The 14,284-nt window shown below is 40.2% G+C and overlaps 1 protein-coding gene across 4 annotated transcripts; it reads right to left on the bottom strand.

Annotated features, from left to right (window-relative positions):
• Positions 1–368: 368 nt before the first annotated feature.
• PSMG2 (proteasome assembly chaperone 2) lies at positions 369–14,254 on the bottom strand. 4 transcript variants are annotated; one of them, XR_004409654.2, is made up of 10 exons: positions 14,046–14,254; positions 11,699–11,870; positions 10,689–10,747; positions 9,710–9,828; positions 8,218–8,391; positions 6,876–6,996; positions 6,335–6,445; positions 3,292–4,738; positions 1,950–2,160; positions 369–468 (listed from the first exon to the last, which is right to left on the bottom strand). XR_004409654.2 is itself a non-coding variant. In XM_033010622.2 (8 exons), the coding sequence occupies exons 1-7, from the start codon at positions 14,112–14,114 to the stop codon at positions 6,353–6,355; spliced, it is 807 nt and encodes a 268-aa protein (XP_032866513.1). In that variant the 5' UTR covers positions 14,115–14,254; the 3' UTR covers positions 2,176–4,738; positions 6,335–6,352. The 4 variants fall into 4 exon arrangements, 2 of the variants coding, with proteins under 2 accessions (XP_032866513.1, XP_032866512.1); XR_004409652.2 differs by lacking the exon at positions 369–468 and having other exon boundaries at positions 1,298–2,160; XM_033010622.2 differs by lacking the exons at positions 369–468; positions 1,950–2,160 and having other exon boundaries at positions 2,176–4,738.
• Positions 14,255–14,284: the final 30 nt, after the last annotated feature.

Here is a 14,284-nt window from a genome sequence, read left to right as displayed (position 1 = left end):
AGAGTGAGCATGCACAGGCCAGGGTGCGGGACTGGAATGTAGTTGGCTAAAGCTCCATACCTCTGAGGCACTGAGTTAGGCATGGTGGGGCGGGGGGAAGAAGAGGGATGGAGAGAGTAAAGCCTGAGAGAGAATCTTCACGTGTCCAGCAAGGAGCCCCCCTTCCCCCTCACCCACGGCCGGAGCTCCTGCGGCGCAGGGCACCGGCTGCCCGGGCATCAGGGCCGCTGCAGGACGGGCTCTTACAGACCCGTTAGTCTGTCCCACACGTGTTGGGAATAAAGCAAAGCCAAGTGGCCTCAACAGCCGTGTCCGCACTCCTCTTAGTATTAAACACAGTTAGTTTCTCCAACTAGTTCCAGGCTTACCAGCCTCGCCTTGCGCTGCGCGGGGCCTTCTGTCTGCATTCCCTGACCGCATCCGCCTTCTGACTCACCAGCTTATTAGTCTGGATACCCATGGAAATTCCTAAAAATATGTTTTGGTTAATTCTCACTTTCCAACTCCAGAACTGCACCGTCTGACATCCAGCACCTGCCATCACCTTCCAGTAGTTTCTCCCCTGTTGTCCCCCTCTCAGTTACATTGTCTGAACTCAACTGCCCTTCAAACCTTACTGGTTTCTGAGTTTGGAACAGTACAGGCTTCTCTTCCCCCTGCCCAGCTATGTACACCTCACACAGAAGCCCTTTCCTGCTAGCAGCACTGGCATGGTACTGGAAGAGGAGCCCAAGAGGAATTGTTCATTACTGCTCCCCAGTGTTTTCTTATACTTGCCTTTCTTCTCCGTGTTAAGTTTCTGATTAAAAAAATAAGCTCTGCTGCTTTTTTTTTTTCCTTGCATACAGCACCTGAAGTATAGCTTCAGTATATTTTCATGTCTGTAAACCATGTTTCTAACTCACAATTTGCTCTATTAATCCTTTTCTTAAACTTCCAGAAACTCCTTGCAATTGTGTCATTTTGAAAACATCTCCTGTGCCGCGAGGGTTCGGGTAAGTGCTTAGTAGTTGTACTTGCACCATCAGCTAGCAAATACCACAATTCAGATCCTGACTTCTATTTGTCAAATAATGAGAACTACTCTGAGGAATCTTACCATTGTTTGTGCCACAGGGCTTATTATTTTTCATAATATGTTTAAAAAAAAAAAAAAAAAGTTTGTAGCCTGTCTGGAATCATCAGGCATCATCAGTAAGTAGCTTATAACCCAAGGTCTAGAGCAGACGTTCCTGCAGTATAGCCGTCAGCTGTCTACTGCTCCTTCCTCCTTTGGAGAGTGCTAAGGAATCATTTTTACAGCCGTGAGTCTCTGGCAAAGGTAAGTCAAGGTATCTTGCTGGTTAAAACTACCCGTCCGAGGATGGTAACGCTGCCCTGCATGCAGGTCAACGCGTAGTTCAACTCCCCCGTGTTCGGAGGGAGAGAGCACAGCGTAGCCCTGCCATCGGCCTCGGAGAGGAGAGGGCTGATGCAACTCTGCGCCAGGAGTTCATCATAACCTTAGAGAGCAGGCAGAATTTTAGAAGAACTCCAAGTGATAAAAATTGTAAGAACTTTAAACTTTTTAACTGCTTCTAAGTATTAGATTTCATGCCTCCTACTTCTGGTTAATAGGTGAAAAGAGATGCCAGTTGTGGAAAACTGCTCGCGACCAGCATGGATGGAAAGGTCAGTCAGTCCGATGAGTAAGAGTAGAGAGTAAGACCAACAAATCTTAATATATTAAGTTGTATTTTCCATTGCCTGCCTTTCTTACAAAATTATTGCAAGGTTTAGGTGAAAAGCTTAAGACGCTGTAGAAGAATATTTTAAGGGAAAGGGGGCAGGAAAGCCACCCTAGCTCCTGCTAGGTAACTACACGATGGTGCTTTTAGGCTACAATACGTTCAGGTGTTACTTTCTGTTCTCCTGGGGACCCTGCCATTCCCTTACAAATGGGAGCTTACCCGATGCCTTCCCGCACGATGTGTTTTCTCCGTCAGGGCACAGATTTTCCTCCGATGTGTCACGACCGCAGGAGCAGCAGGTGCTAGGGTGGTGTCTTCTCCAAAACCCACGTCCAGCCCCAGCTCCCGTGAACCTCCAGGGCGGCTGGTGGTGCGGTGCCCGCCCGCCCTGCGGCGCACACACCCTGAGGGACAGCCGGCACAGCTGGAGCTGGAAACACGCATGGAGTGTTAAATCATCTCGGTTGGCTTGCACTCTTAATTGCATTGTTTTAATTGCAAACATGTAAAAGAACTGAAATTTTAAGATTTTTTTAAAAAAAGTCTTAAGCTTTGTTTTAAAAAAAGAAGAAAAAGTTAAACTATATATTCCATTATTAGCCAGCAGATATATTTTCCTAAGATGTTTGTAGCATAAATACTGGTTTATCCACAATGACAACAATAAAAATTACTACGTCTGAGCTATCTGTGAGAATATTTTCATGAGAAAATGCACCTTTATCAGTAGTAAATTAAAAAAGGAAAGAAAAACCAACTCCCCTGCCTCACAAAAATTCTGAATGCTTCTCTGCTGTGGTCTGGGGACCAAACAGTCCCTCGCTGTTGCTTCAGAATCCTTATTTTGCCTCCTCAAGCTTTTTATCGCTGCTTCTCCTTGTTGCAAGCCATACTCATTCTGACTGAAATTTAATCTATTATCACAGCTGCTTTGATTTTGATTAATATAGTTTTGCAGCTAAATACCTCCTGAACTGTAGCCTCCCAAATGCCACTGGGCATACATCAGCCCGCACCCTGATTAATACAACCAATTAATACAAATTTTTTCCTACCTGATTAACTTCCTGTGGATACCAAAGCAATGCCACTTATTGTCCAGATAAGGTTTTACCCTTCAGATTTTTTTAATTTATTGTTTAAAAGCCACAGAAGTTGACTTCAGTACCTCAAGTTTTTTTTTCAAGGTCTGTGCCTGTGCCAAACAGCCACAGCAAACCCTGTTTGAGCTTGTTCTCTGGATGTCACAAGTTATTTAAACCCCGAGGATTTATACAAAGGAACTCCTTAAATGCAACACCTGTACTCCGCAAATTGTTTGCAGTACTGAGCATCAGCTAGAACAGCAGGTTGCACCCGGCAGAGATACTTAGTAAGTTTACTGCAGCGTGGCTGAAGTTTTCAGACGTTAGAATGACGACACTTGTGATGGGCCTAAATGAAGCAGACAGTTTGATCCCAAAGGAACTAAGCACTTAAATAGAGCCAGCTAAACAAAGGTTATCTAATCGCCTTGTTTTTTTTTAAAAAAAAACCCACAACAGAGTCCCAAAAAACCAACCTCCTGTGATGGTTGGAAAAGCCTCCTGAAGCATCTCCAGTGCATACATAACTCCTCCCCGCGGCTGAACTCCTTGGATGAGCAGTAGGCAGGCCGTGGCTGAGGAGCTGGCTCTGCGATGGGTGCTCTACAGTACCTTGCAAGTTGGTGTGACAGCAGACGTACCTTCAGGGCTCCTGCTTTCCAGCTCTAATTATCTGAGCCCTGCACACATGCCCGTGCTCATCTAGTGGAAGGACCTACGCTAAGGCAATGCAGCAGTAGGCATTCATCCCCTTCTTGCTGAAGAACAGTTTTCATCTCAGGAGAGCCTCGAGGCGGTACAGTTGATTTAAACAGCCATCTCCGTAATGTTGGTTTGCTCAGCGATTCCAATGGAACTCCTCAAATATTTTGCCCCTTTAAAAACCACCACTCTACATAGCAGTTGTCAGTTCAAAGTGTTCTTACCCACAATCATCCAGTCTTCTAAAATAGCAGAGTTTGTGTTCTAAGATTAGTATGTTCAGACAGCTGGGTCATTCATTCTTGACCTGTTCTTTAGTATGTCAGCAAAGCCCCAACTCAAACTAACCATGGTCATTAGACCGTGCACGGAAGGGAGAACTGAGTAGCTCCTACAGCTTTGTTCAAAGGTCAGCTTCTGATTTTCCTGGTAAACCTGTCACACTCAGCTGGCTTTCAGGTCCAAAGCCAAAACCAGGATCATGAACAGCTTCAACTCTTGACTTCTTAGAAGGTCAGATTCTAAATCGAGGAAGATGAATGCTTGGTTCCAGATTCAGCAGCGCATAAGAAGCAGCAAGTAGTTCTTGTAATTTACACAGGACTATGTGCTTAAAGTTAAGTACTCTATTTACTGGTTCAAGGCAAAAGTTTTCAACCAGCTTGGCAGATTCAGCTTTCCAAACTAAAGTACAGCAATAAATTACACTCTCATGGCAGTTAACAAATCTCTGTGCTCACTACTGTCCACTTACAGGTGATGTGTTACATTCACAGAGAATCTGAGAATCCATCACAATGAAGAATGACATCAGAAGAATATTTAGGTCATTAGTTGTTTTTAAAAAATGCAATATTTGAATAAACAGTATTTGCAAGTAGGAAGTATAACCATGGTGGATGCAAATGGTTTAGCCTTCCACTTGCCTAAAGAAACTCAAGCTTCTTGTAAAATAATTGCAAGACTATGAGCCAAAATAAATATTTAAGCTTGGACTAATGTGATCTTTTCAGTCATGTTATTTGGTTTAACTTCTGGTTGTAGTTTGCATACCAGTTGCATTCATGTTGCTTTTTGTTCAGGTAAGTTTCTTTTGATCCACAATCCCAGGCACATCAGTCATTGCCAAACACTTCAAATCTCTTCGTAGCTCATTTTTTACACCATAAAACATGGCATCTTCATGAAATGTGGCATCTTCGTGCATTACTACTGTAAAAGCTTATTAATAGAAGCAAAGTATTACTTTACATTTCTAGCATGGTATTTAGATTAGCGTTAATATAATTCAAACATTTTAAAAAAGAAAAAAAAAACATATGTAATTAAGTAATTGTGAAGGCTTTCCAGTTGACCTAACGCCAGCCACAGTTAGTTTAGGCTCATGTTGTTCTACACGTATCTAGGTTTGGGACTGACTCAAATACAGTATTTAACTTGAGACTGCTCACATTTTAAGATACTGTCTGAAGGTATTTGGACAGACAATTATATGAAGCATTTGCTCCACACACCACGTCTCCAAGGTTCACTTTGCCCTGCATTATCTGCTTCTGCAAAACAGACTTTAAGACTGGGAAACACTGAAATTCCTTACTGTTTTGTGGAAAAAGAACAGTAACTGAATATTCATTCAAATACTAGTAATCTGTGACAGGCATTCACTATGATTCTCACCTCAAACTTTCAAAAACCTGAAAAGACAACCAATACAGCATCCTTTGGGTGAGCAGTCACGTTCACTGAACTGCTTTTCTTTACAGGCACAAGTTTTCAAGCAAAGCTGACTACTGAATCTTATTCCAACACCTCTAACAGATCTCTTCAGGTCTGCTGCTGTTACTTTCCTCATCATTTGTACTACTGGCATGACAATACCACAAAATAAACTATCTATTTAGCAGACTAAATATTTAAAATTATACCCTGTATATATGTCACGTCTTAATTCATAAGCTACCACTTAGAAATTCTAGATTTCAAGTTACTTTTAATTAAGCTGATGTGACCAAGCGCTTCCAAAAGATCAAAATTGTACATGTAGCTTAATAATGCAACAAGTACCATTACAAACTTTAAACGTGAATTACGCATCACACAACCTGTGTCTCAGACTAAGCTTATAAAAGCAGGCAGTCTGGTATCTGTGTATCAGGGCAATGTTCTAACTCCTTTATATTTCAGAGCACTGTATTCATCCTCAAATTAGTCTGAGAAAGCTCGTCTTCCTAGAAAGCTTTAGTTTTAGCATCTCTGCAGCCCTTGGAAGCAGAACAGAAGTTACACAACGGAGGCAGACCACAGAAGATGGAACAGGCTGCTCTGTGACTTGCCATTTCCCCAGCTGAAGCTACCACAACAGCACCGGGAAAAGAAGGCAGAACTACATCACATCCGAGCTTCACTTACATCACCAGGAAGGTTTTGAAAAAAGCTAAGATCCACAGTTGACATGGAAGAGTAGGGTTTTGTCTTCATAAAAAAATTTATGTCTGCACATCAATCTCAAGTTCTCAGCTACGTCAAGGTGCACCATAAGCTTCTCCACAGTAATAACACTTAACCAAAGAAAAAGGTTTTTTAAAAAATACTTTATTGGAAAAAAGTTCAACCAAAGTTATTCAATTAACAACTGTACAAAACATATTTCTTTGGTCAATTTGTGAAAGTTACCTTAATTTCTTTAGCTACCCACATATGTGAAAGGAATTGTTCTTAAATAAAGAATTTATGCAGACAACAAAGAAAGCTGCTGTTACTTGGTAATTACTATGTAATAACCTTCGAGGGATGTTTGAGACTGCACATGTGACTTACAGAAGCATTCAAAATTGCTCAGAAGAGTGCAGGTGGAAGACCATTGCCAAAAAGTAAGCGCCAAGAACTTGGTACTTTCCACGGTGAAGAAGTATCTGTGGAATTGTTGCTCTGCAACAAAAACAGAATAATTCATTATTAAGTTTTAAATAGTAATGATGTAATTCTCTCTCTGGCACACATATTAAAATAATGGGCAGCATTTCGAGTGTCGAAATCATTGTGAGTTGCTTTAGAGAAGAGTACTGTAAGGTTGAACTTGATTAAACCCTTACCCAATTTCCCCCACACCTGTCAGACAAAAGGACTGGTGTTTAGGTTTGGTTTTTCAGGTGGGGAAATTCCCACTGAGATTTTAATCAAAACGTATCTTTAATTTGGCACATCCTTGATGATCAAGGACCAAAACAAACCCAAGCCATACACCTGTAACTTTTCTAAAATTCAGCTAAGTAACATATTTCATGTTCCATATTGAAGAAAAATGAAAATAACAGATATAAAATACGAAAGCCAGAACTCTAGATCAAACAGCACTTACTTCACTTTTAATTAGCTGGAGCCATTCATTAAGATAGTTAGCAAGAGCAAATGCATCAGGGATGTTGTCCCCTTCTGAGCAGAATTTCAGAAGAACTGCCATTTGGACTCCTTTTGAGCAGCTGCAACAAAAATGAGTAAGCATTTCTGTTTCTTCTCTATATCCAGAAAAATTGTATTTATGTATTAAGAGCCACAACAATCTGCTTATGGCTTGTTGAATCAAAACAAAAAGTAAAAATGTATATGTACATATATAGGTTTTTTTGGTTTTTCCTCTCCAGACTTCTTTGCATTTTCACACTTCATGTTATTTTTCTTAGTCTTGAATTTGTTCTTTGCTTTGAGGCAGGAGTCCTAGGTCATGGAAGAGTTAAACAGGGACTCTTTTACATACTTAAGTTTGCATTTTTGTGGGGCATTTATACAGTTCCTTTGATACAATCACTCCTTACCTTTCTGTGTATTCCAAACACCAGTTTTGCAGGCTGCATATCACTACTTTACTCAAAATATTCCCATCTTCTCATTTAGATATTAAGATTGTTATTTTTTTTTTTTTTGCTAAAATCCTGGGAGGTCTTGTTTTGCATTTGTATACTATTTTCATACTGAAGTCATTATAAAGGTAAGCACGGTATTAATAACTCTCCTGCTGTTGGATGCAACAGTTTGGACAGGTGTCAAAAACAATAGCTACAAGAAAATGCAAGAGTGAATTTTCCAGCTGACACAAAACAAACACCTTTTGCAGCACTAAGACTGCTGTACCATAACGAGCAAGTATTACTGCCCAAAATTTGAAACTCAGACATGCTTTCAGCACAACTTCTGATGCACACACCTTTTAACAAAACCCTCACATCTAATTGTTTGCTGGCCCTGAAATCATAACTCATTCTTAGTCCTCAGAATGCTGTTGGGTTTTTTTGGTTTGGTGTTTTGTTTTGTTTTTCTTTTTTTTTCAACTGATAACAGGACTATTTGTCACGGGAAACAGTTTTAGTTAAAGTATCCCAGGTACAGGAATTTTATTATTTACAGATTGCACTTTGTATAAAAACAGATACCAGATTAATCACAATCTTAACTGTAAAAGCTTTATTATTTGCCTTTAGCCCATTCACTTACATTTTTAACATATTTTAACTTTATGATGCAGAATTCCCTATTTATTTCCTCTTAATTAGGGGCTTGATCTGGAAGACGTTATATTCCTATAAAACCCTCTTCTAGGAAAAGAGGGTACTTTCCTATAAGATAGCAGTTTAAAAGATAATCTTACCCATGTACTAAAAACAAGACTTCTGATAGCTTTCTGTGCTCATCTTTGGGCAACTCACCTCTCAGTAAACAACAATTTTGTGATGCCACCTCCAGGAATATGTAGAACTTTTTCTGTATCATTTATTCCAGGGTAAGCTGCTACTTTTTCCATTTCTTTCCAGTTTAGCTCCTGCATAAGGCCTCCAACTGCTTTCTCAAGATCAGGTGTAAGTAGGTAGCGTAATGGTGTCCTAGAAACAAATCAAGAATATATTCTGTCTGACAATAAAAGATGCTACCAATGTTATCACTTGTGATAGAAAGAAGCTGCAAGCATTGGGAACCTCAAACCTGTGATGAACAATTGCATTGACATTCCCTTCCTCCCCAAATCAAAGTTTAAAAGGTAGTCTGTGACCTCAAAGCAGTACAAACTACTCAATTTTCTGCCACAAATAGATCTAAAATATCCTCTTTTTAGAGGCTCAAATAACTGGCAAGTACCAGATACATAAGCACATAAATAGGAGAACTGTTTATGGTTGTTAAAATAAGTTACAAAGAAAATGTGCTTTCTCTTCCTTCAGATAGGAGGTGATTAAATTAAAGTTTGTTAGGGAAAACTTTGACTTCACTGTGATACAGTATTTTTACTAAGCTCACACTACAAATACATGCAGACTTCATGTCTAAGTATTTTCTGAGTGCATTACCCCCACTCTTTAGTGAATCTGTGATAAGAGAGTTATTCTGGGGTGCTGAGAGAGGCGGAAGTGTTAAATCACCACAATTTATGACTTGGACTGCATTGAATAGTCGCTCTCATTTCATTTCACGTTAGCTGGCCATTCTGCAACTGTATGCAAATACCACTGGTACCTGTATCTGGGACCTGCATGGCCATAAACCTCCTTTAAGGCCCTACTCATTTATACAGCCTGAGGATAACAATTGGTCTTTTGCAAAAAATGCTGATTTTTGTTTGTTTGTTTTTGTTAATCACCAATTATGATGTCCTCAGTCAGTAAGTAATGCTTGTTTTTTAAGAAGGGTAACATTCACTAAAAATACATATAGTCTGAACCTTGCATTTGCCTCCCAACAAATAAGAATTGGTAACTATTAAAAAAATAAGAATGACAACTTACTATATTAAAAAAAAAAAATCAAAATACAGAATAATGAAGAGGAGGTAAGAAATCAACCAATATTCTAATTAACCGTTAAAAATGTAACCTGTGGCCTGGATGTTAGCAGCTAATTCCTGACATTGCCTGCAGGTTTAAGAAATTAAGAAGTGAAAACCGAGGCTCTGTTGCCTGACAGTGCAGGCCAAGTGCAATTTACTTACAGTTTATTATTTGCTCAGTACTTTTGACAGTAGTAGCTAACAAAGTTCAGAGACTAATCCTGTATAACATAATGTTTTAATAGTATATTAGGTATTTTATCACCTATGAACACAGCCAAGCAAAAGAACCCTGCCAGAAGTACTCAGTAGAGGGAAATATGTCAGTTTTTCAAAAAGAACAGAAATATTAATTAGGTATTTTAATGACACAAACATACCCAAGAAGTTGCTCATCATCGCGCTGGTACGCATGGCTGCTAGACAGAACGATGACTCTGGCACATTTGCTGCTTTTCACCCAAGAGAGTAGTGTTTGACAGAATGGCCTGTACTTATTCTTTATGCAAAAATAGAGAAAAATGTGAAAAACATAGTGTCCTTTAAAAAAAAAAAAAAAAGCCATAATCCAACAATATTAGATGTTACATATAATGTTTAGCAGTGATGTAAATTTTTCTTCATATCTGTTTAGTCTTCAGCTTTGGATATATTTTTAAAAAGCAGAGGACTGCTCTGGTTGTTTACTTAATCAAAAGTATGTGTATAATGATAAAAATTATGATCAAGACCATGTTAACAACAGTACCACCTGTTTTGTGTGCCATTAATATCAATGGAAAATACTTTAGAGCAAGATGGGATGGTAGGATCACACAGTACTTTTCCACACTTTGAACTGTTAAAAACTGTAGCACAGAGTTTTTTCCAGCATGGTATTCTGCTTATTTTAAATTACAGACACTGTCCAGTTAATGAGTAATTCTAAATATTTAATTTTTTACATAATGAATGCAGTTTAAATGAACACAGAATACCGTGAAAGAATTAAATGGGAGTGACACCAAAAATTAAGCTATTACAATAAAAGAACACACAAACCCAATAAATGTAAAGGAAAAAAAAAAGAAATGGACAAAACCCACACCATTTTGTATTTTCAACAGTGTTAATAACTAATGACATATTTACACTAAAATCTACCACCATAGCTGGGCTGTTTTGGGGCTTGGAAAATCAAAGCAAAATCTCAACCCTCAATGAATGCAGAAGCTAGTTTTTGTTAGCTAAAACCGTATCAACTGTAAAAAGTGTTACAGCACAAAGTAGAAAAATATTTTGCTGGGCCACTTAAACTATTTGACAGCAGAACCAGTCAAACTGAATGGTGAAGTAAGAAAAATCAGTGAACATACTTACCTTTATAAAAGGCGATCTGATCTGCAGAACTACAAGTTTCTTTGAAGGTAGCGAATACACTACAAAAAGAAATAATGAAGTTTTGTGAGAAGAAAGCAAGAAAGAGATCTGGTTTTCAAAGTATCCAGATTTATCCAATTTACAAACCTCAAGACAGTAAACCTTTCAGCTATCAATTCACATGGGAAAGCCTGACAATATCTACAGTGTTAAAAATATATTTTTTATATATATATATATTTGTATATAGATATATATTTGTTATATAAATATATATCTATATAAACATATATTTTATATATATTTATTGTAGTATATGTGTTTATTATAATATACATTTTTATATATTTATATATTTTATTATAATAATAAAAATATTTATTTTTATAATTATATTTCGTTTTCTTAACTGGACTTATTTTCACTTGTCATAAATTCAAAGGATTTAATGGAGAAAAATATACGAAGATCTGCCTCCTGCAATGATTGAGACAGTCTCTTTACGCAACTTTTCAAAGACTGACAGATTATTCTGAGATTTCCATGATTTAAGGGGGCGGGGGGGGGGAATGCAATGATCAACATAAAGAAAGAAACTAAGAATTTAAAGGGGGGAGAGGGAGAAACACCACATAAGGAAAAAGGCAAACACAGGTGGGAAGGAAGGAAGAGGACAGGATGAATACTCTTCTAGACCAGAAATTCAGCTTGTATTCCAGATGGATTTCTGTAAGTATGTGCCTAGTTCATGTTGCTTTGGATTAAAACTGCAGAGTTTTGGCCGCACTGTGTTGCTATTCAACATTTCTTACTAGTTCCATATGTCAAATTGGTTATTCAAAATAACAATAGTAACAGCTTCCTCTGTGAAGTGTAAATACTTTCTTATCTGTAAGTTACCGAAGTTGTTACTACCAACCTTAGGTTAAACACTGTTCACATAAGCAAAATGTAACAACAACAAGAAAAGTAAAACTGACATTCTTGCACCTTATGCAGCTTGCAAATACCTTCAGCATTTATACTCAGCTCCACTGAGTTTTCTTCTCCTGTTGCATATGGATTATTTCCAACCATTGGCACGAGGCAATCCGTGTAGAAGTAACCAACTTTAGTCATGTCAAGCGTGGAAATCACTAGATCTATTGCCAGTTGACCAACATTTCCCACCGACACTGCTGGCTGAAAGTAACAGAAGTTACTGAATTACACTGTGTTTTATGGACAATACAGGATGCTCTTCAAATACTGAAAGTTTAAATTACTTCAATTCTGATCAAACATGACTTCTATAAGTGACTGCTCATCCTCCGACAAAGGTGACTCTTTCTTAACAGATAGCTAATAGAGACTTTGGTCCCTGTCCCACAAAACACCCTGACCACTTCTGCGAATAATCCTGTCTGACTGTAAACTTAAACCACAGGCTTGGAAACTTGTCTCCTCCCTCTCTTTTTTTGGATACAAGAGCAGATAAATCACTCAAATGACTAATACTGAGATTGGCAGGCCTCAAGTGACACCTAACGGTAATGTTGATACTACATATGAAACCTGTAAATCTCAACTTGACTCATATGCAAGAGTAGACTGTTTACCATCTTAAGCGTGAAAATAAGGGTCATCTTGGATGCATTTCATACGAAGTGCCATGGGTTACCACCCATCAGGGCAGATACTGACCTAATCTGATGGCGCAGAAAGAGAAATCAAAGAGGTTTTATCGTTCTACAGAAACTATTACAGGAAGACAACAGTAAAATTTTCAGTTGCTTCCCTCTAACTTATAACCAAGTCTGTGTCTAAGAATTGCTGCAGCCACTGATGTAGTATACTTCACGCTTGCAAGTGGCCACAGTTAGTAAATGATAGAAGCACACTCTGTACTTGCATGTGGTTACAGACAATAGTTAGCAATCATCAAATTGACAACCTGGCAAGATGACTATTCGATTAAGTAACTTGGCAATGAAACTAACTTTTAAAGTGTCCTGAAGCAAACTACCTTCATTGTAATATTAAAAAACACTCGCCCAGGTCGGAACAATCCCTGCCCAGGTTCAAGACCCTTCCCCTGAGCATGCGTAGTGATAAAAGTCTTATGTAATCTGTATTATAATTGTATTATAATCACTGACCAATCAGTATCTTATAGGCTTGTTTGGAAAAATGCTAACCTGTGATTTCTGTGTATAAAAGAAGCACCTGAACCTGTTGTCAGGTGTGCTTGATTTGTGGAAAATCCACAGAGCACCCAGGCCTGAATAAAATACAGTATCTCTCCTGAGCGTGTTAAGATCAGCTTATTGCACTCTGGGCACAAATCCGCTTTCTGGCTAACACCACCAGTTGCAGAAACACACCAAATTTGATGCTGATAAGCTCACGGTGAAAGAGGACCTAAGAGCACTCACAGCATGTCATTACGAACTGGCTGGAATTCAACAGCCGGTTACTCCCGGCCAAAGACAACAGCCGCGCTCTATTTCCTGCGGCCGGGCAGCTGATGGGGAACGGCTTCCCACGCAGCCTGCCGAGCCACCCCGGGCTGCGCAGCGCCCCACGAGGGGCGGTAAGCTGACCTTGAAGTAACACGGTAAAGGGACTCACTGGCAGGAGAAACAACGGTTTGCTACTTCCCGGCCTGCATTGGAACTCTTACCCCACAGCAAACAAAGTAACCTCGCGTAGGTTATTTTAAATTGATTTTATACCAGGTATGAAGGTGCTTAAAACGCTTCCTAAAACAATCCTAATCGGAGTTCGAATATAGCAGAAATGGGGATTTTTTTTCACTTAAAAATTTATGTATCGCATCGAAGTGAAAGAAAAAAAAATAACCTTTTATTCCAGTGGCAACCCACAGGAACTACCAATCTTGTAAAAATTACATACATTTCAATCATGAAGCGATAGCATATAGCTACAGCTCGACACGAGCAAAAAACGGGTGGCTGAGGACGGAAAAACTGACGGAAGAGACGGCATTAAGCTTTGCTGGAAAGAGCTCTGGGAAGGACCCCAGCAAATCCTTTTTTATTCGGCAAAATATCCGATAGATCTACACACGGGCACTGCATTCGCACGCCCAGCACCCTTCCCCTCCTCCGCGGTCAAGTACCCACGCACGACCGCCGGGCAAAGGAAAGAGAGGCCGAAGCGCCCCGGCCCTCCTGCCCCACAGGTGGAGGCCGGCCCCTGCCCGCGCCCCAGGGAGCTGGGGGCAGCCCTCTGCGCCCCGGCCCCGCGCAGCAGCACGCCCCTTCCGCCCGCTCCGGGGTGTGGGTGTCCCGTGGGGGCAGCGCCCCCTCCAGCCCGTCGAGGGCGGGGAGGGTAGGAAGCAGGAGCGCGACCTACCATGAGCAGAGTGAAGCCTTTAAAGTCCGAGCTGGCGGAGCCCCCGCCGCGGTCGCAAGGAACAAACATGCCGGCCGGGAATGAAAGAAGGACGGTAGGAAGGAAGGAAGGAAGGAAGCAGCGATGGCTGCGCCTCTTCCCTCAGCGGAGCGGGGCGGGGCGGGGCGAGGAGGAGCGGAACGGAACGGAACGGCTGCAACCGCCCGCCTCGCGCTGCGCACGCCAGGGGGCGGGGCGGC

Source organism: Tyto alba, unplaced genomic scaffold, assembly GCF_018691265.1.
Source record: "Tyto alba isolate M040663 unplaced genomic scaffold, T.alba_DEE_v4.0 Super-Scaffold_27, whole genome shotgun sequence".
In the NCBI taxonomy this organism is placed as follows: domain Eukaryota; kingdom Metazoa; phylum Chordata; class Aves; order Strigiformes; family Tytonidae; genus Tyto; species Tyto alba.
The sequence above is the reverse complement of the archived record's forward strand: the minus strand, read 5'-3'. Positions and strand labels throughout refer to the sequence as shown.